This window comes from Accipiter gentilis, chromosome 6 (genome assembly GCF_929443795.1).
Source record: "Accipiter gentilis chromosome 6, bAccGen1.1, whole genome shotgun sequence".
NCBI lineage: Eukaryota > Metazoa > Chordata > Aves > Accipitriformes > Accipitridae > Astur > Astur gentilis.
The window spans coordinates 6,416,554-6,443,840 of record NC_064885.1 but is presented as its reverse complement, the minus strand read 5'-3'; the positions used below and the strand labels follow the sequence as shown (position 1 = coordinate 6,443,840).

Below are 27,287 nucleotides of genomic sequence, written 5' to 3'. Positions count from 1 at the left end.
GGCGAGCCGGAGTGCCTGTGATACAGCTGCAGACGTTTCCAAAGACCATCCCTCATCCGTGGACCATCCCATCCCCGCTTTCCATGGCTGGGGCTGGGGACGAGCGTGCTCGCGCCACAACGCCGTGTCATCTTTACTCCTGTCTTGCATTAGCCGCTTCCATATAAATAACTTGGGTTTAGCTACGTGGCTTGCCTTTCCCTCTATTTTCTTCCATTGGTATTAATAGTAGCTAATTATTGCTTTTACTATTAGGTCATGTGTTGTAAATATACTAAATGCGGTACGCATCCCGTGCGCGCTGGCTTGTGTGCTAATGCCTGGATTCTGCCTCTTAACATGCAGCCTAATTGCCTACTTGCACTGCGCTGCCTGACATGCTATTTTTTGGGATAATTGCTCCCAAAGTCTCAGCATTTTAATGTAGTCGGTATTACATGGTCTAGCTAAAAATTGTTCAAAACAAACCTTGGGTCCTATCCCAGAAAAAAAATTATGTCAGAGCTTCCCGGGAAAAGCGAGGAGCTTTTCCTCCAGCCCCTCTTCCTCCTCTCTTCTTCCTCCTCCTCTCTTCCCTGGAGATTGCTGTGCTGGGATTACCGGGCTTGCAGAATCCCCTCGGAGCAGAGCCCTGCTCCAGCCCCCCGCCGTCACTCCGCTGCTGCATCCATGGGTGGCTGTGAGATGAGTCAGCGTCAACCTGGTCACTAGTGAAAAATTTTTTTAATTATTTAAGTGGTGGTAAACGCCTGCTTTTATTGGTATGGGTATAAACTGTAGCTTTGCTAATTTTCCTCTTTAATCTCTCCTGGAAGAGCTGAGTGCCGGCTCTCCTTGGCGTTGTGTTTCCCTAAAGAAAGATGCTTTGAAGAAGTCGGCTCCCTGCTCAGGATGCTGATGTGAATGAGTCCCTCAGCAAACAAGTTTCAGGCTTTTACCCTAAAAGCACTTGAGGGTTATTTGTGAGTGTAATGTCAAGACAGCCTAATGGGAGATATGTGCCCCGTTCGGTTTTAAACTGCACAGCACTGTAAGCTTCCCAGGTGTGATGTTAGTGCTGATTTTGCCTTTTTCTCCACTTTCCATCTGGGAGATGGAATAAAGCAGAGCCCCGCTTTGCCTTTCGCAAGGAGACTGTCTCTTCTGCTGACAGCTCCAAAAGAAACGTTCCCGCTGCTCTTTATGGGACCTTTAGCTTTCCCCTCTCAGGCCAATAATGCAGAGACTGCTCCTTTGCAAAGGGAGCGCTTTGTGCATAGACGTGTTCGCTTCATCAGCGGCTGACTGTGGTATCAGGCAGGCGTACGAGCTTAGCAGTATTGCTGCAGAGGAGCTCATTTTCCTCCCTTTCCCACTCTTTGGGGCAAAGCAGAACATATGTGCTGTTACCTCTTAATTCTTCTGTGGAGCATTAGGACTAATAAAAACCTTTCAGGGTTTCTGATGTGAGAAGCGGCTGATGTTGCACGCTAAGAAACAAAGACTGGTGTTTTAAAAAAATAAAAAAGCCCCGCGTACTTCTCCCAGTAACGGGGAAAAAGCTTGTGACCCCCTCCCATGGCAGGTAGCGCTCTTCTTTGCTTGACTAATTGTAGTGGGTCTGCATAGCTAGGTGGTAACGAGGGACTGGAGCGCCGGCGTACCCTTTAAATAACAGAACATTGAAGTGTCATTGCTTTCATGTTTGTCTACTTGCTTCTAATTATTGAAGGCAGCTGACTTTAAAGCATAGGCCATTTCCTCCCCTTCCTGCAGCGGGGTCATAACAGCTTGTTTATAGACTCCTAAGCTGGTTTGCTGCAACAGATTGTGACTTTAAATAGAAGGTTGCTAAGAGTGAGGTAAGGGTGCCAGGAGAAATGAGCTTTCTCAAAACAAGTCACTTGGTATTTAGGGGAGATGGGAGCAGCAGGCAAAAAAGCAGTAGTGGAGAGGTGAAGGATGGGCGGCTATCGTCGGCGTAACAAGATATATATATTTTTTTTTTTAAGTATATATGTTCTTTTAGAAAGCAGAGGGTAGTGTGATTGAGCTAGCTGTGTCCTGGGGAAACCTCTCCCAGGATTTTCCTGGACCATCTCACGAGACTGCACCATTACTAGTTATTTATTCATCCTCGGCAAATGCCAATAGCTCCTGTTTGGCATTGGGCTGAATATCAAAGAAGTTGATTCATTGACTTAAAAAGCAAAACAAAACCTACACTGGACAAATGCTAGAAAATGTGTGGTGGTAAAGAGGTGGACTGAGTGATGAACATATTTTCTCTCTCTTATTTCTCTGACTCATATGGCCCTAGCTTAGTGCAGATTTTATTATCTTATCAAGCAATTAATTACCTACATCCTTTAATTTCATATATATACAGTTTGAGATTGTTGGTTTTGTCTTCAAGTGCCGCTTATCCTCTCTTCAGTAGACTGTTGCTGCTAAATAGATGGGATTATTTTCTTGGTGGCCACGCCAGATTTATTCATGCTGCTAAGCCCGCTCTAGGAGTTGGGGTGAAGATGACTATCAGACTATCAAATTTAGCTTTACCCCCTCGGATTTAGTCCCTGGCAGGCTGCTGCTAAAGTCTTGGAAAGAAAAATTCATTAGATGAACCTTAGCATGATTTTTCCATGGCTTTGATTTTAATCAAAGTGCGGATTTACAATTGTTTTATCATTAGAATCTGTTGACTGAACGTCAATGCGAAGCAATTCCCCCCGCCTGGTGTAGAGACGTACCCTGTGTGCTTAGGTAAATCCCAGACTGAGAGAGTGGAACAGCAGAAAGGGTAGAAATTAGCCTCTGAGGCTTGCAAATGCACTGCAGGCTGATGTCTTTCTGCATTTCAAGGACCTAAGTTCAATTGCAAGGCTGTTATTCTGCTTATCCATAATGGGCAAACTAATCAATTAAAATGGTCCGTTCTTAAGCCATTGCAGAAGGGAAGGCTTGTTTCAAATAACTGCCTTACAAGGTCTGAAGGATGTGAGTTAAACATAACGGTCTTTTATCTCCAGATCTGCAAAATCAAGGCAGTATGTTTTACCCAGGTACCTGGGAGCACAGGGAAGAGAAATTCAGGGGAAGCTCTTTACTAGGTTACTAAAGAGTGGTTTTGCATAAGGCGGTGGAGTTGGTTTTCTCTGAAGACCAATTTATACAAGCCCCAGTGACTGCAGAGAGGCTGTAACTCCCAAACCTCAGGGCTGCGGCTCAGCATCCTAACAGGAGATGCTGCGGGGACCGTGCGGAGAGCTGGAGGAGGGTCGGCCGCGTGCGCCGGACCCGTTATACCTGAAGATGGAAGCCTGCGTGTTTAAGAGCTTGTCTGCCCGTCTTTTCTCTAACGCTTGCCGATGAGATTCGCCCTGGGTATATGCGTTTGAATTTTAGAGAGCTTCGCTTTCCAGGTCGGTGTGGTGCCTAACTCGGATCCAACTTCTTTGTGAATGAAAAATAAAAAAAAAAATTAGAGTAAGGCCATCTGCCTGCTGCTTTGGTTTGGGCTCTTAGGGTATGCTGACCGCAGCAGCATCCTCCGGGTAAGTATAGCGTTTAGCTCCTAAGGCTGCAGGTAACCCCCCTGCCTGGCCGAAATCTGCTGCGTGACAGACGGCAATTTTCTTTGCTTGCAGGCAGGACGAGGTCGGAGCGTCCTGTCGCCGGGACTGGTATAAATCGAGCATAATTGGGCTGGAATTGGTGGTTGCAGTGATGTAAGAAGTGGTGTAAGGCAGAGGTGAAGCCAGACCCTAATGACGGCTTCTGCCTGCTCACTGAATTCTGCATAGAGATCAGCACTTCCAGCAACAAAAGAAAGTAGGTCAGTGCCAGGTCCCCCTCCCCGCCTGCGCGCTGGAAGCACATGTGTTGGATTACACGCCTGCAGATTGAAGCGGGAGTGACTGTGATTTTTTTTATTTATTTTTTTTTCCCTTCCTTTGGGAAGGTGCATGTAAAAGCAATTCGGTGCGTTACGGCATGCCGATGCGGTCGCTCTTGCCATGCGGTTTTTCTTGGAGCTGCTGCGTCCCCGGTGCTTGGGGAGCTCGGGGACCTGTTTGCATGTTAATATTGGGGGGGTGGGGGGGAGCTGCTGCCGTTCCCCAGAAGCCCATCTGTGGTTCGGGGAGGGTGCGAGGCCAGTGGCAGCACCTGGGTGTGCTCCTGGTACCATGATCCTGTGCCTTTCCTTGCCTTGCTGCAGCCGCAAAACTCCAGTTCTACTTGAACGATTACCCAACACGTTAATTGGGACTCCCGCTATGATTAAAAAGAAATTTCAGATTAAGCCCGCCATGCTGTATAGCTCAGGAAGAAAACATCTCTTTATAAACACAGCAGGAATATGGGGACTCCATTATTACTATTTTCTTTTAACTTTGAAGAAACTGGCTCTCGCTGCTGTTTTGACCACAAGGAGACAAGTGCGGCAGTCGCTCCGCTCTGGTCAAAGCTAAGCGGAAGGGATGCTTGCAGGGAGATAAAATTGCAGGGTGTTTTTCCTTCCTTTTTTTCCCCTTAATGTGATAATCATAATGGATTTATCTCTGTAGACTTCAGATCCTGTCTATGTGGGTCTCCACAGGCTCCGCCGCTCTTGGACAGGGCTCAGAGGAACTTGTAGATTGGACAGATGAAGCAAGTGGGCAAGTATGGTCCCAGCAACAAAGAGCAGAATACGGTATTTAGCATATTTAATTCATTCCACAACCTTTGAAGTGCTGTAGCTGGCCAACTCCGAAGGTGTCTTCAGCTTGCCGGGTCCCCGGGGAAAGGTGAGAGTCGTTTGGTTGTTGGTCCTGCTTTGTTAATTGGAAGGACACCGATGGCCGGGCGACGTGTTCCGAGACTAACGGCGAGCTCTCAAACTCTCAAATATTAGCTCCGTTTATTTTCAGTTTGGAAGGCTGTAATGTAGCTCGCAGTCAAAATCCAGCCTTCCTCCACCAAACACTGCCTTCTGATGGAGAGTATCATCTGAGGATGTCTTCTCCTCAAACGAAGCTTTCTGCGTGCCTTGTTTTAGGTAGGACCTGCTGTAAATCCTGCCCGGCCAAGTTCCCACGCGGCAGGGGCCCGGGGAGCCTCACCCTGCCCATCACGCGGCGGGGGGACCAACTCCAGCCCTTCCACAGCACCAGGAGATAACTGTGTACGTTCAATATCTGGAGCATGAAACTCTGCGGGTCTGCAGCATCCTGGCCTTGCCTCTACTCCGTGCTGGACTCGCTGAGTCGGTAGGCGAGGGCAGCAGTAGATTATCCCCCGCTCTCCCCTTCTTTTTTCCTTTAAACTTACCTTTTGGTGTTCCAGCTGAAGCAGCATGAGGTGAGTAAACTCCACTGCTCAAAATAAGAGTGGATAAGCTCAGTTTACTTGCATTTATTCATGACTTCACCACTCCACTGGGGCCTGAAAATCAGAGCCAAAAGGAACTGCAGTGAAAATTGGCCTACATGCAATGGCTTTAAATAATGTGCCCTTTTGCTCTAGTTCTGTGTTGAGATGTGCTGGAAGGCTGAGGAGCTGGGATCTGACTTGATGTAGGAGCTGCTTTTTATTTTCTTGCCCTGGTGTTTGAAGCTGTTGTTGGTTTTTCTGTATATAGTGTAACTTGGGGGAAGTTATGCGGCGGGGGAGGTGGGGGGAATCTGTTTGAGAATTGCCGTGTTTAGTGCATGACTCGAAATTATCAGAATCGGCACAGACGGTGAATTAGCTTTTATTTCCAAAGAAGTGAAAAATAAGAAAGAGAGCAAATAGAAATAAAGTGATTAGCGTATGTCACAAATATTGACACTCGGGGACAGGGTATTCTATTGAACTGAAAAACGTTGTTCCTCCAGAAGGCTGGAAGGAGAACGGTTCATGTTAATAGTGAATTCTTGTTTGCGCTTGCATTTGTGCAGACTGTTAAGGCCAATGTGATTCCCAGATGACGTGCAGTACATGCACGTGCCTGACACTTGCACCAGTCGGGGAAGAAGTCACGCAAGCCATCGGAGAGCTGAGTGCGCTGGGTGAGGCTCGGCTTCAGCATCCGAGCAGAAATAGAAATGGATCCATCTGCAAACCAGGTCATCGCTGCTCTTGTGCTTTTTCTCTTGGGCCCCCTTGAATCACATCATGATTTCTTCTCCCCTCCAAACCCCCAGCTCCCTGCAGCTGGGATTACTTTTCACGTACTCTGCTCACATAATTGCCTCTAATAATTTCTCAGCTGGCTTTCCTTCATTCTCGAGTCAAATATGACCACCTTTCCCTTTTTCCCCCCCCCCCCCCCCCTTTACAAGGCCGCGCGCACCCGCTCCAGCCTGCACGTATGCTCTCCTTCCTGCTGCTCCTGCCTCTCCCGCGCGCTTGCCTCATCTCTTGCTGTTTTAATCTTGAGGCTTCCCATCTCCCTTCACGGAGATCCACCCGGTGGATGGCGAGCGCATCCTTGGCCTCGCTGTGCTGCGCAGCTCAGGCACCCAGATGCCCTTGGCCGGTCCCAGTGCTGCTCCCAACCCGGCATCTTCGGCCGCTGCGGGGAAGGGGCTCCTACAAGCACGCAGGGAGATGGAATATCACGGAAGGAAATGCTGTCAGGCAGGGCTACTCCGTGTCTCTTTGCCGTCTGGATGCCGGCACCGACGTTTCAGGGCAGCGCTGTGCTGGCAGCGGAGCTCACAGCATGTGCGGAGGGGGATTTTGGAGGTTTCCCACGTTTGCTCTGCGGAAAACCCTTCCAGCCGCCCAACGAACCCGATGGTCGGGGTCCTGCCGTGCCAGCTGAAGCACCCGCAAGTCAAGGCAGGCTGTTAGCATCCCACGGTATATTTAGTTCAGGTTTAACGGGGGCCCCATATGTGTGTGTTCTCTTGTTTCCTTCTGCTTTCTACGTGCTAAGTAGATGCAGGAAAGAGTCGAGAAGTCTTCCCGCGGTGGCAAGGATGCGGTTTCGCCGCTCCGCGCGCCGCTCTCCTTTGCGGGCCTGCATCCCCGAGCTGTGCCTTTAGGAAAAGGTTGGTGTAAGAGCTGGAGAGGAGCAAGTGTCTCAGGGTCTCCTTCTATCAGGAACCCCTGAAAAGGTCTCTCCAGCGACAGGGGTTCTCCTGGGGGACAGGGCACACGCAGCCGACCCTGTGCGCCAATGGGTTTTGCATGTTTGGTCCTTCTCAGGACCCTTTGGCAAAAGGGTCACTCTGCTTTTCCTTTTAAATTATTATTTTTTTAATTTTTATATTTCGGAATGAGGTTAAGGCATGACTTGAAAATAATACGGATACTCTGTGAACTCCCAGGAGGGTTGAACAGGGCTTATTCTGAGGACATGAGGGCATGCAAGGCAGTTCATGAGACAGCCCACCTAGAAACGCTTCTTTAGAGAAGACCTGTGAGAGGCCAAGACCTTTGATTACAGGATATTTTAGCTGTAGAAGAATCGACTGAGGGAATAACTATGAAAACATTTTCCAGGGTGAGCAATTTGTATGCACTATTGAGAAATCAGATCTGAGAAAAGTTTCACTAGGTCTGTAAGAAAAAAAAAACAACCAAGTCACACTGGTAGGCTTGAAGTAGAGGTGTTAAATCTCGGCTGTGAGGTGGGGAAGGTGCGGCACAAAGTCCTGTGCTGGGGACACTGCGGTACCTGCCCGAAGGAACCGCGGCGTGGGGGGGGGATCAAATGAAACTGGTGCAGCTCAAATTGAAGCAAACAAAATCCGTCTCTGGGGATAGCAACCCTTGCTGGGAGTGGGATCTGCTTCTCTGGGAAATAAAGCATACGGATGTGGGGAAGAAATGGAAATCTTTCTGGGCGAGTCAGCAAATAGCCGAGAGTTTCGTTATTCCATAATGGCCTCGGAAATCCATAGTCTGTCATAGGAACAATTTTGTATTTTAATAGAAGCATTTTGCTTTTGACCCTGCATGGCAGAGCAGCCTCTGAAAAGCAGGAGGTGAGCTTTTACTGTTTCCATCTGATTTTGGTTTTCCTCCCTCTCCATTTTTTTTCATCTTCTCTCCCCTGGGCAGGTGGCTGCAGGCAGGCGCGATGCTCGGCGCGGGTGCAGGCAGCCTTGCGGGGTGTAACAGGACCTGGTTTTGGCAAGATGGAGCTGACAGACACGGATGCTATGCCCAGAGATGTGCTGGTGGCCAGAACGTTATTGTTCATCACGATTTGGTATTTAGGCAGCAGGAGGGTGCCTCTGTAAGTGTCAGCTGTAAGTACAAAATAGCCCCCATCTCCTGGAGGTTCCCGATACCAGCGATGCCTTTTGTCCCCGGGTAAGATCGAGGATTGGGTTGCAAAACACTGACTTCTGCCTGGACCCAGGGTTGCTTTCCCTGGGCGATGACCCGAGTCTTTTCATCTGAATGAGATGTGTAACTTTAAACCCATGATTTAGCATTACCCTTTAGCTGGAAAATGCAGAATTCAAAACATCTGGTGGGTACTGCAGTGTTTTGTGAGAAGGAGACCGCAAACAAATTGAGAGAAGGAATGGAAAAGAGAAAGGAAATTTTGAGTAATTTTAGGAAGTCATTTACAAAGCGGATGGCAAGCAGCGCCTGCCTGACCCTCTGCCTGTCTGCGGCACAAGGGCTTTGACAACTGACTCCCTGAGAGCGGGCGGCGCAGTAAGCTGTCCATAAATCAAAAGCACCAAGACTATCAAATTTGTTTATTACTTGGGGTTGTGCCACTGTGTTCGAGTCGTGTAGCTATTTTGTTTTGTTTCTCCTAGCTGTGTTCCTGAAAAAAAAAAAAGATTTGTTGGAACATAACTGTACCATTCCCTTTATCCTTCGATTCTTTCTTTTTTTTTTTTTTTTTTTTTCCTTCTTTTTTTCTAGAAGATAAAGAGCGAGCTGTGATGGAGCTGGTGGTGTTAATGTTCTGCAGCAGGAGTGAAATAGCCTGGAGATGTGCAGCAAGAGCAGGGGCGTGTGCCCTAAATAGGAGGGTTAAACAGGGCTTATTCTGAGGAAAGCAGTAATTGCAGCTTGCGTGAAGCAGTAATATTCTTTTGTGCATTATTTACCCAGGAACATCTGCTAATACATATACATTCTCCGGTGCGTGTAAACAACTTGTGCAGGAAGAGGATTAGGAGATTTATAAAAAAATTAGAAGGAAGTTAAAAGGGCAATTAGAAGAGCAGAAAGAGATATTGAGCAGTGAATTAGGGAGGATATTTTAACACACAATCAGAGCTTCCCGAGACGTATTCAGAGTAGAGAGAAGGTAAAAGAGAAAATTGGCCAATTACGACATGATAGCAGGGAATTGGTGACATGGGAGAAGGTAATGGCTGATTTGTTAAACAGTTATTTTGATTCTGTTTTCACAAAGGAGGAAGAGGATGGAGGGCAGCTCTGGAAAGGACTCGGGTTGTGGGGATTGAGGGTGGGGATGAGCCGAGGAGCCTGCAGAGATAAAGGTGCGTCTGCAGAGTGGCTGGGCATGGGGAGAAGTTCGCCCATATTCATGGGGTGGGGAAAAAAAATGGATTTTAGTGAGCGGTTCCTTACAGCAATGAGCCGGGTAGCAAGGGACTCGCGTTATAACACTTGCTTTTGTTTGCCTAATCGGCTGCTGTTGAGCAGGGACCAGGGACTGAGGTGGTCACTGAGATGAAAGATCCTTCTCCCCTTTGAAGGCCATTTCTCCGGGAGAGGGGAGGATCAAGTGTGTTGGGAGAGAGCGAGATGGATGGGGACTCTGGAGGGATGCTGCTCCTGGGGCTGCTTTTATGGGGGTAGAGAGGTGGTTTGGCTCGCCAGCGATGCCAGAGTGACACCATCCCAAAAATACACATTGCAAAACGTGAGCACCGCTGCAGTCCTCCGTGTCCTGTTTTTGTAGTTGCTTTTGCTTCCATCTGTAACCCACGAACTCCGACACGGTCGGCAATACAAGAGCATCCCTGCAACCACCGTTCCCGTCGGCATCGTCTGGTGTCGGCGATCTCGTGTTTCACCAAAGCAGTCGTGAGCCCAGGGACTGCTGGATGCGTCAAGGAAGAGAAGAGGGCTGGTGCAACGGAGCAATGATGTCAACCGACAAGACCTCAAGGAGACAGTAAGCGTTGGAAAGGGAAATATTCTTGGTCATGCATTGGGAAATGGGATCTTGGGAAATCGGATCTCGGGAAGTGTTCCCGGGGGTGTGGCTGAAGCTAGAACAGGGAAAGCATACACAAATGGAGGATTTAGGGAAGGGTGAACTTTGAAGGATCACAGAAAGTGTTATTTAGCTTACAAGAAATGTGAAGCGATGCTTTTGTTCTGCTCTGTCTCTCCAAAGCAGAGTACGTGTTGCAGAGCAACTTTGAGACAAAGGAAATAATTTGGATTTGGTGCTGGGTGGGGGGCACAAGTGTTGTCTGGGAAGCAATGGGGAATACAAGAGAAACTGCAGATTTGTGGTCTTGGTTTAGACTGATAAACTAAAAATTTATTCTCAATATCCAAGAGGTGTTTGGTTTTCATCCTGCCTGGGAGGATAAAAGAGATGCGGTGTCGTATGGTTTGTGTTTTCAAAGCATGTATGAAAAGCTCTGTATTAGCAATTATGGGATGAAACTGTGGAAAAGTGTACAATGGAGAGAAAATTGGCTCCGACTCAGGAAACGGGATTCTGCCACCAAGGGTGAGTTTCCAGAGGCACAGTCTGGGGTCTCTTCTGGGTTCTCTGCCGTTTTTTGGGTTTTTTTTTAATGGAAAGGATTTGCATGAACAGCCCAAAGTTAGAGCATTAAAGCTCACTGATGCAAAGAAGGGGAAGGCAGCCGCAGCAACAAAGACTCGTCTCGTCTGCCGGAGCAGCGCATGGTGCGGGTGGCAGACCGGAGAACGCTAAAGGAACAGAAAACCGATGAGCAAATAAATGCTCAAGTGACACGTTTCCCAAGGGAGGCATTTAGAGCTTGCAGCCGAGCTGTGGGGAGCTATCGGCAGCGTCTAACCACGTCTGCAACAGGCAGCCTGTCTGCCTGCACCCTGGAGAGGGGAATCGATGCACGTCCGAAGGCTGAGCTGGTGATAGCCAACGGCACCGGTTCATGGCTGATCCCCCCTCGCTGGGAAGGGGTACGGTGGCACGGCCAGGGGAGCCCAGGTGGAGCTGTGGTGCACGGAAGGGTTTAGGTTTATGGAATCATAGAGTCGTTTAGGTTGGAAAACACCCTTCAGATCATCAAGCCCAACCGTTAACCTAACGCTGCCAAGTCCACCGCTAAACCGTGTCCCTAAGCGCCACATCCACACGTCTTTGAAACACCTCCAGGGACGGTGACTCCACCGCTTCCCCGGGCAGGCTGTTCCAATGCACGATAACCCTTTCGGTGAAGAAATTTTTCCCAATATTCAGTCTAAACCTCCCTGGCCCAACTTGAGGCCGTTTCCTCTTGTCCTATGGCTTGTTACTTGGGAAAAGAGACTGACCCCCACGTCGCTACCACCCCCCTTCAGGTAGTTGTAGGGAGCGATCAGGTCTCCCCTCAGCCTCCTTTTCTCCAGACTAAACAGCCCCAGTTCCCTCAGCCGCTCCTCACAGGACTTGTGCTCCAGGCCCTCCACCACCATCGTTGCCCTTCTCTGAACACGCTCCAGCACCTCCATGTCTTTCTTGTAGTGAGGGGCCCAAAACCGAACACAGTATTCGAGGTGCGGCCTCACCAGTGCTGAGTACGGGGGGCTCAATCACTTGCCTAGTCCTGCTGGCCGCACTATTTCTTATACAAGCCAGGATGCCGTTGGCCTTTTGGCCACCTGGGCACACTGCTGGCTCATATCCAGCCGGCTGTCAACCAGCACCCCCAGGTCCTTTTCTGCCAGGCAGCTTTCCAGCCACTCTTCCCCAAGCCTGCAGCATTGCATGGGGTGGTTGTGACCCACGCGCGGGATCCGGCGCTTTGCCTTCTTGAATCTCATCCCGTTGGCCTCAGCCCATTGATCCAGCCTGTCCAAATCGGAGCACGTGGACTGCTGCCCAGTGGCCGTGAGGCTTACCACCACCTCGGGGGTTCAGCCCTTTACCCCAGGGACCTCCCTGTCAAACCTTTGGTGTCTGGGATTGATTCTAATTAAATCCCAGATTTCTCCAACTTATCTCCAGCCTGAGCCAGACTATCTCTGGCAAGTCGTGGTTATACCTGTGTCTGCTTGACTGGAGAGATGCATGGTTTGAGGCTGTGGGAGTGCTGCTTTGGAGAAAAGGGGATTTAAGCCAGCCCTCAGAGCAACATTCAAAATGCATGAAGACATGCTGTATGAAGGGATGGGGGGAAAAAAACACACGAGCGTGAACCAGGGGCTGTGGTAGAGCTGAACTATGCAGATGGGAAGTTAGTTATTGAGGCTAAGTGTCAGAGCATGCCATAAAAATTTAGTTTATCCTCAAACAGCTGTGGTTGTGGAGGAAGGATGGGTGCAGGGAGGGACAGCAGCTAAGGGGAAGGCAGGAGGAACATCAGAAACTTACAGTCCCTGTCAAGCGACACCTCCTATTTAGCAGTGTATCATGTCTCCCTTCTGGTTTTTAAACAGTAGCCTTTATTGCTAGGAGTTAGAGCACTTGATTGACAAGGCTTGTAATACACCATGGAGTTGCCTTTATTTTTCCTACATGTTAAAGGAAAAGATACTAAAAATACAATTATGGTTTTGAGCCAGGCATAGTCTGTTCTAATATAATTCATCTCAAAGACTATCCATTGTGCCTGCTGCACCCAAATCATTTATAAAACATTAGCATCTCCTGTGCTGACATTTCACTCCTATATTACAGGAGTTACACGCAGACTTAAAAAAAATTAATAAAGTGCTTCTCTTCTTCATTCTCCCACTGAGAGCTTTGATTTCCAGAGTATGAAACGAAATAACCAACATAACAACATTCTCCACTTCTAAGGGACAGTGCCAGACTCATTCAGTTGCTATTGGTTATAGAGAGTAGGACATGAGGGAGCTATTTCAGATCACGGATTATTTGTTCTGGCTGCATTGGACATCCCTTTAGTGGAGCTTTAGAGCCCTGTAGACAGAAAAGTTTGGGTAGGAGCTGGAAAGGAGAGGGCTTGATGAAGTAACCTCTTCCTTTCTCCTCCCAGAGTTACTCCTGCTATTGCCCAAGAAGGGTATTTAAAAGTGAAGCATCCAAGCCCCTGCTCCTCCTTGCTTGCGAGACCGACAGAAGAGGCCGTTCCCCCCCGAGCTGCGTGCTCCCAGCACCCAACCACTCCTAAAAATAAGCTCATTGGGGAATTTTCTTCTTTTTTTCGCTTGGGAGTTTCCCTTTTCATTTCCAGATACCTCCAGGGGACCTGCCGCTGCGTAAATACCCTCTCCCCATCCCCAAAACGGTTGGGAGAGCGGATTTCCCGAGCTTAGCCCGGTCTTCCCAAAGCTAGTGGTGTGTCTGATGGAAAACAGCCCCACACGATAGCTCTCCGGGCTAGAAACGTGCCACCGCTGGGATATCGTTACGAAATGAACAGCAGCCTTTTCTTGTCCAAGATCACTTTTATTTCCCTTGTTTCATTAACTTCAGTGTCTGTTTGGTCTCGCGTATCCACGCTGACAGGGAATTCACACCTGCTGCAGAATTTGGGCAGCACCTCCCCGAGCCCGTGGGCTGCTGTCGGTGATGCCGCCGGCTCTGCCGTTCCCCCGACCAGCAAACGCATCCCTCCGCTGTGGGGTTTCATCTGGGACGAGGGGAACAAGCAGATCTGCTCCCTCTCCTCCACCTAGCCACAGCCCCCTTCGTACGGCTGTCTTGGACCATTTATTTTTCTCTCCTGTGGCGGACCAGAAACCCTGGGTACTGCGCTTCTCGCCGGTCCTCAACGAGTTGTAGTTTCCCCCTTCTCTGACTCTTCCCGTGACACAAGCTGTTCCTTTTAAGAAACAAAATCTCTCCTAACGCTGTCAGGACTATCCGCAGCCTGGGAACTGCTCCTTGCTGCCCCAGTGAAAACCTTAGTCCAGCTATAAAGGTCCTCACGCCACCGACACAGCTGGGAAGCCCCTCTCTGCCTCCAGCCCCCCAAAAAGCCCCTTTCCTCCCCGGGGCCTTGCAGCGCTCTCCGGAGACAGAGCTCTATGGCTCTATTTATTTGGACTAATTAATCTCTCTCTCCCCCCGGATACAAATTAGGATGTAAGGGTGAGTTTTGGCTCTCTGGATATGGACTTTGCTGCATCGCGTACAACCACCCCCCCCCCGCACCCCTCCCAAAGTTTGGTGCTCTGAATTGCTGAGAACATTGGTCCGCTGTGGTTCCCCCGCGCGTACTGAGCCCGCCCGATGGCTTTCAGCATCTGTAGGCACTGCTGCCGGTTTGTTTTTTCGAGGAAAAAAAAAAAAATCATATACTGGTCTGCTATAAATTCAACAATACAATCCTTAGTTCTGAAGATATAGTTTCCATATAGTTTATAAACATTATAAGACATACATATGGATAATTGAGGGGAAGGGGAAGGAGCCTGTGCATTTGTTGGGGTTGGGGTTTTTTCGGATGTGTGAACATGGTTACAAAAAAACGCACCTCCTGCGGGTACCTCATTTCTTTAAGTGTTGGGTTTGTTGGGGAGGGGGGGGGTTTGTTTAATTCCGCCTCTAATCAGTCTTTCCTTTGGTTGTTGGCTACTCCAAGCCCAGCAGGCAAGCCCTGTTCTGCTGTAATGCCTGAGATATTCAGGGGTTTGAGATTGTCTTCTAAGCGATTCCCAGCCAACTTTGGCCTCTGGGTTTGGAGCCAAAAGGGCTAAAACGTGGGAGAACCAATGTCCTTACTACATCGGTATCAGTGTCCTTGCACTCGCTTTCAGAGAAACAGTGTAGGCTTAATTGGTGATCATTTTTACAGCAATTATGTTCCTTTCGGTAATTGGAGGGGTCGTTCAGAGCGCTCTCAAATGAACAGGATTTCACAAGAGCGTGGATACAGTCCATTTGTCCGGTTGTTGTCACCGACGAATTGGCTACCGTCCCTGTTATCTGCTTTTTGTAAGGTTGGCTTTTTGTTGTTGTTGTAGGTGCTCGGTTAGGCTGTTTGTGACAAGGTGTGATAATGCCTTTTAATCCGCTCCCGCTGCGTTCGGCACAGTCCGCGTTGGCAGCCCGGCCGGGCACGGAGAGACCGTCAGAAGCCGAGACAACGTTCTTCCTTTCACCAGGCCAACACTCTCCACGTACAAAAAAAGAAGAAGAAAAGAAACTCTGGTCCTTTGTAGATTGGTGGCAGTACAGATTCGCTCCGTCCGCAGCCGGGGGGCTCAGCGGATGACGGCTGCTAACACCATCATAAAAACCAGGAGCGATGCCCTGAGCCCCGAGCAGCCGGCTGCCTGCTGCACCCCGCTGGGGGGGCGGATGGGTGTCCGCCGGGTACACTTACCCTTGCGTTTGGGGGAGAGCGTTGGCATCGCCCCGAAACTGAATTTGTGCTGATAATCAGGCACATAGTCTGGAACCTCCTGCCCGTTTTTCCGCGGCCCCAAGGATACCGGTTTAGAGGTTCGGTTACGGCTTTTGTGGCTGGTACAGTTCTTGCCGGGTTTGCGGTAGCCCGGCCGGGAGCCGGGGGGGGCGGCGGGCTGGCTGCTGTGCAAACTGTTCTCAGCCCCTCGTTCCTTCCCCTTCTCCTTGGAGGAGTGGTGAGGGTGGTGGATTTTGGAGGCTCCTCTGTCCGCTGTGGAGAAAGTATGTGTTTTAATCTGATGGAGCGACTCGGAGCCCGAACAGTTCCTAAAGTCTTCCGCTCTTAGCACCTTGAGGTCCTTGCCGTGCATCTGCTCGGGGGACTCGCAGATGACGCTGGAGCTGGAGCCTCTGAACCTGTGCAGCCATTCCCAGAGCGAACGGGCTTTGCAATCGCAGCTCCACGGGTTCCCGTTCAGCCTGAGAAACTCCAGGGCTCCCAGGTGGGCCAGGCAGTCCCCCTGCAGCTCCGAGAGGCTGTTATTGAACAGGAAAAGGGTGGTCAATCTTCGGAGGTCGTGAAAAGCCCGCCTGTGAATCCACTGCAGCTGATTTTGATGGATGAGCAGCCGATCCAGGTTTATTAGTCCCCTGAACGTGTTCTGATGGAGGCTCCAGAGCTTGTTTCCATGGAGAAAAAGATGGCTGAGGTTAACCAAGTCAACAAAAATATCATCCTGAAGAAACTCGATGTGGTTGTCTTGCAGGTAAAGGTATTGCAGGTTGTGGAGGCCACCGAATATCCCGCTGGGGAGGGAGCTCAGCCCGCACTTGTACAGGTACAAGGCGTGGAGTTTCACCAGCCCTTGGAAAGTGTCTGCAGCTAAAGCCCTTAAGTAGCGGTTGTCCCCCAGGTCCAGCTCTTCCAGGTTGACGAACCCGTCGAAGGTGTTGGGGTCGATGAAGGTGATGTTGTTGGAATAGATCCAGAGGGTGACCATGGAGGGGCTGAAGTGGCCCCGCAGCAATAAGGTGATCTGGTTGTTCTGGAGGAAGATCCTCTCGCTGTCCTCAGGGATGCCCTCGGGGATGGTGACGAAGTTGTGAGCCTGGCAGCTGACGGTCATCGGCGACGGGTAGCACACGCAGTCGGTGGGGCAGCCCAGGGTGCCGGGCACCTTCAGCCCCAGCAGCACCAGCAGCAGCTCTGCAAACCCCCCTGTGCGGAGAGAGGGGAGAGCGGTGTCAGCGGGGACTCGGGCGCCTCCCTGCCCACCCACCGCCGCCGTGGGGACTAGTCCGGGTGAAAAACACCCCCAATTAACTCAGCCCTCGTTTTCGCTCCGGAATGACCCACGCGGCTGCGATGAGTGGGCTCGTCACCCGCGGTAGTTTAAACGCGATGTACGGAGCGCTCCCGCCCTCCTCGCCCTGCCTGCAACCGGCAGGCGGTTGTGCTCCCAGCCCAAAACGGGCAGGAGAAACTTTCTCGGTGAGAATTCACGCTGGCAGTGCAGGCAGCAAAGCCCCTCGCCCGCAGGCAGGCAGCGCGGTTTGAGGAAATGCCGCTGTGCAAAGGTGCGAGAGCAAACAGAGAGAGACGCAAACCCACGTAGGCGTCCACCCCTCCTGTAACGCATCTCTTAAATCGCCGGCGCTTACGTATCGGAGCGGAAAAGGTAGAGAGCTTTAGCAATTCCCAGCGAACCACCTAAAATTACACGTGTGCAGTGCATCTGCACAGCACGCCCGCCTCCCCCAAAAACACCGACCCATCCCCACCATCTCTTTTTACTACAGTTGTTAGACACCACCATCCACCCTGAAAACCAAGTGATTTACAGGAAAATATGTTGTCAGCAGTTGGTGGAAAAGGCTGAACTGAAAACTCCCGTTTGGAAGTGGGATGCTCAGGCGTATTTTTAAATGGATGTCCTGTGGCAAAGCATATTGCACCCTCTAATGCTACAGTACGTGCTTGTGACCAGGGCTTTCTCGCTGCAGAGAAGAAGCGGTGAGCAAGGCAGTAATCATCCCCTCCCTCTGCTCAGCTCTTAGAGTGCCGGTTTCGCCGCCCCGTTCCCGTCTCGCTCCCACTCCTCGCACCAGGCTTGCTTTCAGGCTATTCCTTCTGCGCCGAGTGGCTTTTCAGACTCATTGCACCAGACTTGTCATTTCTCATTCAGATTTTCCTCCTAGATTTGGCTTTTTCCTCTTACACGCAAAATTTGCTCATGTCTAATGAATTCTGCCTCTGGACTTTACAGGGGAAAGGAGTAACATCGGAGCAGCGTACAGCTGCCGGTGCCATCCTGCCCACGAGTCCTCGCCTTGCGCTCGGCTTGTAATAATCTGAAAAACGAGAGTGGAAGTGGAGTTCATCTCTAATTACTCTATGTCATTATCACCAGCTAGTCCAGGAGCCTGGACCCCTTGGGCTTTTACAGTCCCTCTTCTCAGTGCCTACAGCTGAATTCAAGTGGGAGGCAAGAAAAAAATCACTGTTTTCTTATTAATCGTGTTTGAAATATAACTCCACGGTTACCGTTGCCTTTTGCCTGGTGTGGAGATCTATTACCATTTAGTTAACAGCAGGTGACCCGTCCATCTGGACCCATCCTTTCAAGGCAAAGTTGTCACATTTTTAGATAAACTGGGTTATTCAGACTCTCCATAAATCACCGGTAAGAGGCAGTCATCTCTGACTGGGCTGTTAATAGAGAGAAAAAAAAATAGCATCGCTAGCCAAAGCGTTGGCCCAAGCCTTGGCTGCGATGAGAAGTGGGGGGGACTTCTTCTAGGAGCTGCCCTTTCAGAAATTAAGCATCGGCTACCAGGAGGGATGTCTCATTCCTGCGCCGCTGCCAGAAAGGGGCTGTAAGTCGGGAATGTTTAATTCGCGACAACTCCTACGGCTGTGTAGGAAAAAGAACGTTCTCCAAGTCACCGCTCTACCGTTTTGGCTTTGCTGTCATTCCTTTGCGATGAGAAAGGGGCTGTGCTGGTGGGAGCATCGTGCCGGCGCTGACTACCGAGCGCTGCCTGCCAAAACAGGAGCCCTCGCTGCAACTCGCCGTGCAAGCGCAGCCTGGGAAACAGCGGTATCCTGAGGATATTGTGATTACCTGAGTGCCAGATAACGATCGTAAAGATAAAGCTAAGTTTGCAGATAGATTCTGCTGGGTTTTTTTACCCACGGACGTGCTTCGCCAAGGTGGGATGGCTTCATGGTCCCCATCTTACCTCGGTGACACTGAAGTATGAAGCCTTCTGTAAGTCTTATGTTTATTAGTAAAATCCTGCCAGGCACAAGTGCTGTGACGATCTCCCACATGCGGAGTCTGTTATTGCAAATACCAAATCACAAGGGTCTGAATCAATAAACCATCTCCCAGCTATAAGCAGCAGGTTGGAAGATTACATATTGCTTCCAAACAACAGTTTTATGCGCTCTTCCGTGACACGACAGTTGCCAGGCTAACGGGATTACTGACGGGAGGTGGAGCCGGGCAGGGATCTGGGAGCGTACACGATTTCACTTATAGGGATGGCGATGACAGGAGGCTGTTAGCAACGCGCCGCGATGGACGAAGGCAGCCTGGGTCTCCCTGGAGCACGGCCAAGGTAGAGGCTCCTGCCGAAAGGGAGCACAGTGTTTAACGGCTCCTTGACTGCAGCGAGAACTCCGGAGGTAAAGGTCAGGGGGAACTGAGTCCATGTCTTTAATTAACAGGCGTTTGCGAATTAGTGGCTGGAGTTCCTACGGAGAGGGAGATGTGACTCCCACGGTCCTGGATGGTGGTGGGGATAGTCTGGGGTGCTGCTGGTTCTCAGCTTCCCAAGAGTACGATGGTAGGAAGAAAAGCTAGGGACGGCTTGCTTTCTTATTAATTGTGTTCGAAATATTTCTTTCTACCTACGTGCTGCAACTTGGGGGTAAGGCGAATGGAGAAACAGAAGGACAGATGCTTAGAAAAAATAATTAGGTGGGCAGGACTTGGAAAGAGGAAACCTGTGGACTCCCCAGTGGATGCACTCAAAGCACACGGTCTCATCAAGGATGCTTTCCCTCCAAGCCCATAAAAGCTGCTGATTGCCTAGTGCTGTGAGAAGCCGCTCCTGGGATGCCCTGGGCTCAGTCCCAGTTTAGATCTGGGAATGAGACCCCCGAGAAGCCAAGAGGCCGTGGTCACAGAGCCCTGAAGCTCCTGAGGCTGGTAACACCAGCATTGGGATGGCCAGCAGCCGAGCCCCACTGGGACGAGACAGCCACGAGCACTTGCGTCTCACTGGGCTTCCCAGGCTGGAAAGCAATGTGGGAGCTTCCTGAGAGGTCCCAGCCCGGCTCCCCTGAGAGTTAGGCCCTGCCTAACTTGTTGAACTCGTTATTCCCGATGCAGCCCTTTCAACTTCATCTTGTAAAGGTTGCGAGGCAGATGGAGGGTCACCAGCATGCGTGTCGGGGCTCACCAGGGAGGAAGAGCTTCAAAGGCGGCACGGAAAAATCCTACAGAAACCTGCCGGTGAAGTGAATAAAAACAAAGCCCTGCTGACAGGGATAAAACCAGCAAAGGGGTGTTTATCTCCTGGCTTTCTCCCACTGATGCCCTGAGTCACCCCGGCTTCTGCTTAGTGTCCTTCTGCTGCCTCCTGCTTTTGACTGAGGTTTCAGTGATTGGAATGAATTCGTCCGACTGTCCAAACCATTTCCCACGTAGCATCTCTCTAATTGGGCATTAATTAGGCATCAGTTAATGAATGCTTGAAATAATCTATCTTTGGATGCGTCCAGTTTGCAGTCTTACTTTTAACAGCATTAGACTCATTATTAGATTAACATCATTATAAATGTTCTCCATTACCTGCTTGTTTCCATTGTCTTAGCCTTATTACCGAGAGTGAAAATCACTCCTCCCGCATGCATTATTGATGAGTAAGGACTTTCTATATGTAGCACGGGATTAATTGTTATACAGCGTAATGCATTTAGCGTGAAGCCTCAATTTGTGCAGGAGCTGAAAGCGGCCAGAAGAATGCAGACGCCCGGAGCCGGCATGCTCAGCCAGACACAGCACATCTCTCTCCAGCCCAGACCAGGTTCCTCCCAGGCCGGTGCCAGCACAGGAAGAAGTAAATAATAAAAAAAAAAAAAAAAAAAAAAAGGCTGGTTTGATACCCAGGATTGCAGGGGGGGGAAGGTTCGAAGGGTTGAAGCGCTTCTCCGCCACCGCGGCAGGGATGCTGGCCTCGGCTCCGCTCTGCAGGCAGCCTGTCCCCACGGTGCTGCTCGATCCAGAGAGCAGGGTGTACCTGCGCCGGCCGTTTTCTTGCATTTTAAGGCTTTTAACGCTTTACTGTGTCTTGGAGCGAGGCAGAGTCTTGGTTTATTTAGGAAGATGTAATGCTACTTCTTTTCATTCGGAGGCTCAGGCTTGAGGGGAAGGAATCGCTTAGGACAAGAATAGGTGCTTCGGCCCCAGGGGGGATGCAACTGCAGAGCCCCCCAAAAGTCAGCCCCGCCACGAGACCTCGCCACCCCCTGCCCGTTCCTCCTTTGCGAGCTGCTTTTCTCAGATGGATGCTTTCACCTCTCCACCCCGACAAGCTTATATGGGTCACAGCCCGTCTAATTCTCCGGCGGGATCTGGTCTCGAGGATGGAGCCGGTTGCTTCTCTTTCAAATCTCTCCTAAACCGCCATCTGCTTGGGGAGACCCATCTTAGCTCATGTCTACATGCAACTTGACTGCCTGCTTACTGTGTCCATTACCGGTGCTGCTCAAGCTGTTAGATTTATAAGCTCTTTAGAGCAAAGCCCTCGTCTTCTGGTTGCTGATTTATGTATCTTTACTGCCATAAAACACTATGTATAGCTACTACATAATATAAATAATAATACTTAACCAGAGCAAGCTACAAGTGGGGACAAAGCATCTGGCTTCTGCTCGCAGCTGAGATTATCAAAAAGGCAGAAGCTTACTCATCATTCACCCTCTTCTGAGGCCAAATTCACACCTGGTGTAACACCACCACCTCGCTGTCAAGGAGCTCCAGAGCGAGATTTTCCTGCCCCGTTCACACCCTGGATCTATGAAAGGACGCTTTCTAAATCCACCCCAACTGAACTGGGGCACAAAGACACCACTATGACCCCCGGGGGAAAATATACTTTGAAACTTGGGAACCAACTCAGAATGGGACGTTCGCACTGCCATAGAGAGAAACTGTTGTGTAGGGAGAAAAAGAAGCCTCAAATGTTCACAGTTTCATCTGCCAAGTAAAGGACGATGAAAGGTAAGGCCGGAGCAGTGACAGCAACTGGGCACAAGCCAAGAAACTTCAGATCTGGGATGGTTTGACAAAGCAGTGTCAGACCTGTGCTTAGTAGCTGTGTAATTTTTTTTTCCTCTTTTTTTTTCTTTTCTTTTTTTTTTTTTTTTTTTTTTTTTTTTTTGCAACACAGAGGATAAAATAAACACGCCCATCCTGACTGTCACAAAGACTAAATTCCCAGCAAGCAGCAGCTTGCTTTCAGCCTCTCTGCAAAGCCCTTTAGGTGCAGCCCCACGGTCCTGCAGCGCTCGGTGGCAGGAGCATCCTGAGTGGGTTTGCTCCCCGCAACACCGGCTGCGGCTCCCAGCGCCGGGACACGGCACGGGGCTTTGCTTTCTGCACGAGCTGCCTTTCAGCCGGAGAGTGGCAACTACCCATCCACCTTCATAATTTTTTTTTTTTTTTTTTTTTGCGAACAGTGTCATAAATAACTGACAGATCCCAGCTGTTTGGAGTTATGGTTTCTGATGGAGTGACAGCTGCTCCCAATCCCCCAGTCATCACCCCGGCAGTTCTGGAACATTTCAGCAACATAAAAATCATTGGAGATAATTTCGGTTTTGCATAATTTGGTTAGGCAAGCTGTGATTTAATGGCAATTATGACCTCCGAGGCAGAAGATGAGCTTGGAGGCTACCGGCTTCACACGACTTTACCTCGGGGTGCAGCGTCAGGGATGTTCCAGGGAGAAGGTACTACAAGAAAAAATCCTTCTCCAGCAGCTGGAAATTACCTTCCTTCGCTGGCAAGTGGAAAGACTGTTCCCAGAGGAAGAAGTATACAAGGAAATTTGGAAGGAATATTGCTAAGGAAAGCTTTGGGAAGAGGCCGACGCCAAAAGATGCATTGGGAGGTACCTTTTTAAAGAAAAGCCAGGAAAAGGCTGGCTTCTGTGTCACTGTTATATCGCGTGGTAACTGGTATAAACCTCTTCTTGGTCACCCTGACCCCACTTTCGTAGCCCCAACATTAAAAAGCAAATCCTCCTCGATCGACTGGGATGGGAGAGCCGGCCGGCACTGGGAATGGGCCATGCCCTTTGCAGGCAGCTGCCTGCTTTGTGGGCACTGCCCGTTGTTCTCCCCTCTTCCAGGGTTCCTCTTGCTCCGGGCTGTGTTGTCTCCTTTCCCGGTGCTCCTCAGCCATCCCGGAGTCCCCTCGTTTGCATTTCTCCAGCGGTGACCGACCGGAGCAAACCCTCGGTCAGCCAGGCTGCGCCGGGTGGGCGGTTAAGGATGGAGAACCATGTTCAGGAGCTCTGAGGACGTCACGGTGCTTCAAGAGGAGCAAAATGTTGCTTAAGAGCAGAAGTGGCTTTTGTCTGGAGCAGAGAAGGTCCAATTTTCCCCCCTCCATCACTGCTGTCAACCGGGTTGGAGTTTGCTGTGAGCTAAAGCTCAGGGCAGAGACCTGGGGTCAGCAGCACCCCAAAATCAAGTCCTTTAGGGTGTCACAAGTTCATTTTGCATTTGCTGACCCGGTATCTGGAGCTATTCACCTTCCTCCACCAAAGTCAAGGCCAAGGTCACCTGGAAGTTTCTGGATGATGGTCATTAACTCCTATTGCAGTTTGAAACCAGACCATAAATTTCATAGTGTAATAATGTAAAAATCAATAACTCTGTTTGAAACAATAGCTTTGTCTTCCATTTCAGCCAGCTCTGATATCTCCCCACGGACCACGTCCCTCTGAATCACACAAATAAAGAGAGAGGAGCGATGGGTGGTGGGGTGGCTGCTCTCCTGCCAGGTGCCTGGCCCCCCTCTGTCACTACAGATTCAATTAGTTAATTTATTCCTCTCTTGTAGTTAAACTCGAGGATGATTTAAAAGGAGAAAAGGGAAAAAAAAGGGGGGGGGCCTTTTATGCTCTGTGTCTTTGACATCCCGTCCAACGCGGCATCCCTGAGGCTTTCCGTGCAAGGGATGCCCAAGCCCCCACTGCACAGCCAAAACCCAAAACAATCCCGGAAAGACGCAGCACCAACTCACACGAGCATCCAAAAAAATTGAAGTCCGTTCTTTCCCAGCTCTGGTTTTCTGGGCGAGGGAGGTCTGGCTTCCTTTGCCTGCTTATTTTTCATTGTTTGCTGTAGCACTGACTCGAAATATACATCGAGAGGCAGGATTGTCTTTCACATGTTGGTGGATGTGTGATCCTCAAAAACAAATTAGCACCGATTCACTTCTATATAGAGTGCAGCCATCAGGGAATCACTCCTGAATTCACAGCGAAGGAAAGTAATAATGCTTCCAGCGTGCTAATCCTCTCGGAGAGCAGCCCCTGAACTCTCTCCTGGTGCTGGAGGCACCACTGGAAATTACAATTGTACTGAAAAAATAATAAATAAATACAGAAATTGGCAGGGTTTATGCTGGTCCAGAGGATTTGTACCCTAATGTGGAACTCCCTGTTTAATTAGCACTCCTCTCTGTGTCTGCATCTCCTCCTCCCGCTGCTTGAGCTAAAGAAAAAGGGAGAAAAAAGGAGGCCAACGGTGGAAGTGGCTGTGGGATTGGAAACTCAGCTATAGAAACTTGTTTAATTTAAATACTTGTTTCAGGACTAACACAAGCAGAAACAGAGGGAGTGCAGACTGTGTTTTCCCCGTGTAATCTGCTCTGCTTAACCCCAGTTTGCAGTACACCTTCCACCGCAGCGATGCCCTTGGAGTACAGCTGCAGTCGGATGCTGCCGGTCCTACGGCTGCAGGCACGGGGCACAAACCCGGTACCTCAGTGCAGAGCCTAAAAGCCAGCGTTTGGGAGAAGACTATCTAGATCGGAGGCTGGGCTGCTGCTTGCATGGGGTTTGGAGGCAGATCTAGAATAGAATAGAATAGAATAGAATAGAATAGTTCAGTTGGAAGGGACCTACACAATCATCTGGTCCAACTGCCTGACCACTTCAGGGCTGACCAAAAGTTAAAGCTTGTTATTTAAGGGCACTGGCCAAATGCCTCTTAAACTGACAGGTTTGAGGAATCGACCACCTCTCCAAGAAGCCTGTTCCAGTGTTTGACCACTCCTCCCAGTAAAGAAATGCTTCCTAACGTCCAGTCTAAACCTCCCCTGGCACAGCTTTGAACCATTCCCACGCATCCTATCCCTGGAGACCAGGGAGAAGAGCTTATCTTCTTTTCCTGATTCTCCTTTCCCTGCTGCTGGAGGGTTTATTGTGCCCCTGCATCTCATCCCGTCGCGCATGATGGACCAGTGTCTCAAAAGCCACTGGGACCTTCCCGGAGCAGAGGCACACTGGACAGAAACAGCACATCTGGCTTTACAGATGGATGAGTCAAGTCCTTGGGTCCTGCCACAGCTGGAGGTGTCAACGGACACCAGGATGCTCCTTTTCCTCTGGGAGAGGATGGGGTGGCCCAGGGGACACCCTGAGCACAGCGTGCATGGATATTGCAGGATTTTAGGGACAGCTGGGGGCTTCACCAGCTCCGGGTGCTGCCGTCCTGACCCCCAGCAGGCACCAGGCATCCTCTGCTGGTCCCCAGTGCAGGATGGGGCTCCGGTGGGATGTGCCAGTAACCTGCAGCGAAGCCAGGATGGGAATTGGCAAAGGACAGAGACATCTTGAGGTCCTTGAGAAGGGACTAATAATTCCAATTGCCCCCGAGGAGAGACAAATACAGGAGGATGACTTGAGCTTAGTGGATTGTCTGAGGCGTCTCAGGGGATCATCAGATACTTCCACTCCCTTTTTGTCCTGAGGTGACAAGTTTTCCTTCCCATTCACAGAAATGCAAAGTAGTTCATTCACAGTAGTAATAAGAATGGTGTCCTTTGTCAAACAGCCGGCTAGCGAACCCTCCGAGGTGCTTTACAGCAAAACAATTGCAGATGAAATGACAAAACCCACCCCAGACGAGCACCAGCCAGATCGGTATCAAATGCCGAACAAGCTCATGTGTAGCAAAAGCAGATTCACCAGCTCATTTCCCTGCCAGCAGCTGGCTAGGACCTATGGAGGGTTTCTTTAGGATCAGAAATACAGCCAGAACAGAGCAAATGTGAGATGGAAGAGCAAAGTGACAGCTGCCCGGGCTCTCGGTGCACGCTCGGCTGCCCCACCATCCAGCCCACATCTGCAGGAGATGCAAAAACCGGCGGCTGCAGAAAAGCAGGGATGCTCTGGATGGACCTTTACCTGGATGGAGCAGGGAGCGGCTGATGGCCCGAAACAGGGAGGCGAAGGGCCCTTCTGCAGCGTTTTTATGCTAGCATAGCTAATAGGGAGAGCATTAGCTCTGTAAACGTGTAATCCTGCTGAGGTCCCGACCCCAGCAGTGTCCTGTGCCACCAAGATCCACAAGCCAATTACGTACCATGCCGCGTAGGCTCCCTTTCATCCCTTTTCAGTCTTTCTGCATTTCAGATTTACTGGATGTCCTTGTGTTTGGTGGAGAAAAGGGCAAATTGGAGCCTGTCATGTACCTTCTTCCCCATTCAGCCGCACATCATTCCGCTTGCAGCAGGGGGGAATGAGACTGACGGGCAGGCATCAAAGCCACCAGCTCTGTCACATTTTCTTCTCCCCCCCAAAAAAAAGGCAATGGCGTCATTTGGAGCCCAGCCTGCAGCCTCGGGTCTCTCTCCTGAGCCTGAAATGGGCAGCAGCACCTTTCCGCAGACCCTTGGTCTCCTCTCGGGGTGGGCGCGTGATGCCACGAGCCCTCCAAGTGAACATCCCTGTGGGTCGGCAGCCAAGTGAACCTCACAGATACCGGCAAAACCCCAACCCCACTGGAGACGTGTGCCGGCACGCTGGGTCATGAGTGCGGCTGCCTTTCAGAGACCTCTCCTGTGCTTTGCACTGAACTTTTTTACCAGCTCGTGAAAAGCACAGCGATAAAAGCAGAGCGGTGTGAATAGCTGCGCTCTGCCGCTCCTCTGCCCATCATACCGGGCTGACCCGCGCCTCGCGCGGCGGCTGTTAAGAGGTTTAATGAGCCGGTGGGGAGATGCCGCGTGCCCAGTGAGATGTCGGGCATCGTTACGCTCCCACATGGCTCTCGGGGTTGGGGGGGAGCTGAGGACCTGGGGGGGGGATCACCGCCCACCGAGCATCAACGCTTTGCCAAGCCCCTGAAATCTGTACAGTTGGACGGCGGGCGGCTGGAGCGGTTGGGTGCCGGGAATTAATGTGCAAGAGATGAACGTGGTCGGGACACGGCACTTTGTTAATATCCTGCTTTGTCTAGCTCCGATGCCTGCATTCATCCCAAAATATCCCCCCGCGCATCCCCCCGGGAGCCGACTTTGTGGAGATGCGGCACATCCCCCAGTGACATGCAACTGCCTGCATTAAAAGCTTAATAAAAATAGCTCGTTAACGGGATGCGTTGCCATCGCCAGTGGCTTGCGAGCTCACTGCCGATCTCTGTGCCTCGAATGCAGCAAGGCCAAGTAATTACGGGATGGGGGCTGCAAGGTCTCGACAGTCTAATTTCTATTAATTATAGCCCACACGCAATCCAGTCACAGCGGAAAGGGGAGACGGGGAGATGGTAAATTGTTGC

The 27,287-nt window shown here is 50.4% G+C and overlaps 1 protein-coding gene across 1 annotated transcript in view; it reads right to left on the bottom strand.

The window, feature by feature from the left end:
• Positions 1–13,507: 13,507 nt before the first annotated feature.
• Positions 13,508–27,287, bottom strand: part of RTN4RL1 (reticulon 4 receptor like 1) — a 30,653-nt gene continuing 16,873 nt past the window's right edge. Inside the window, exon 2 of the mRNA XM_049803966.1 lies at positions 13,508–16,640. Within this exon, the coding sequence (XP_049659923.1) occupies positions 15,277–16,640 (1,364 nt within the window). The 3' untranslated portion in view covers positions 13,508–15,276. The remainder of the gene's footprint in view (positions 16,641–27,287) is intronic.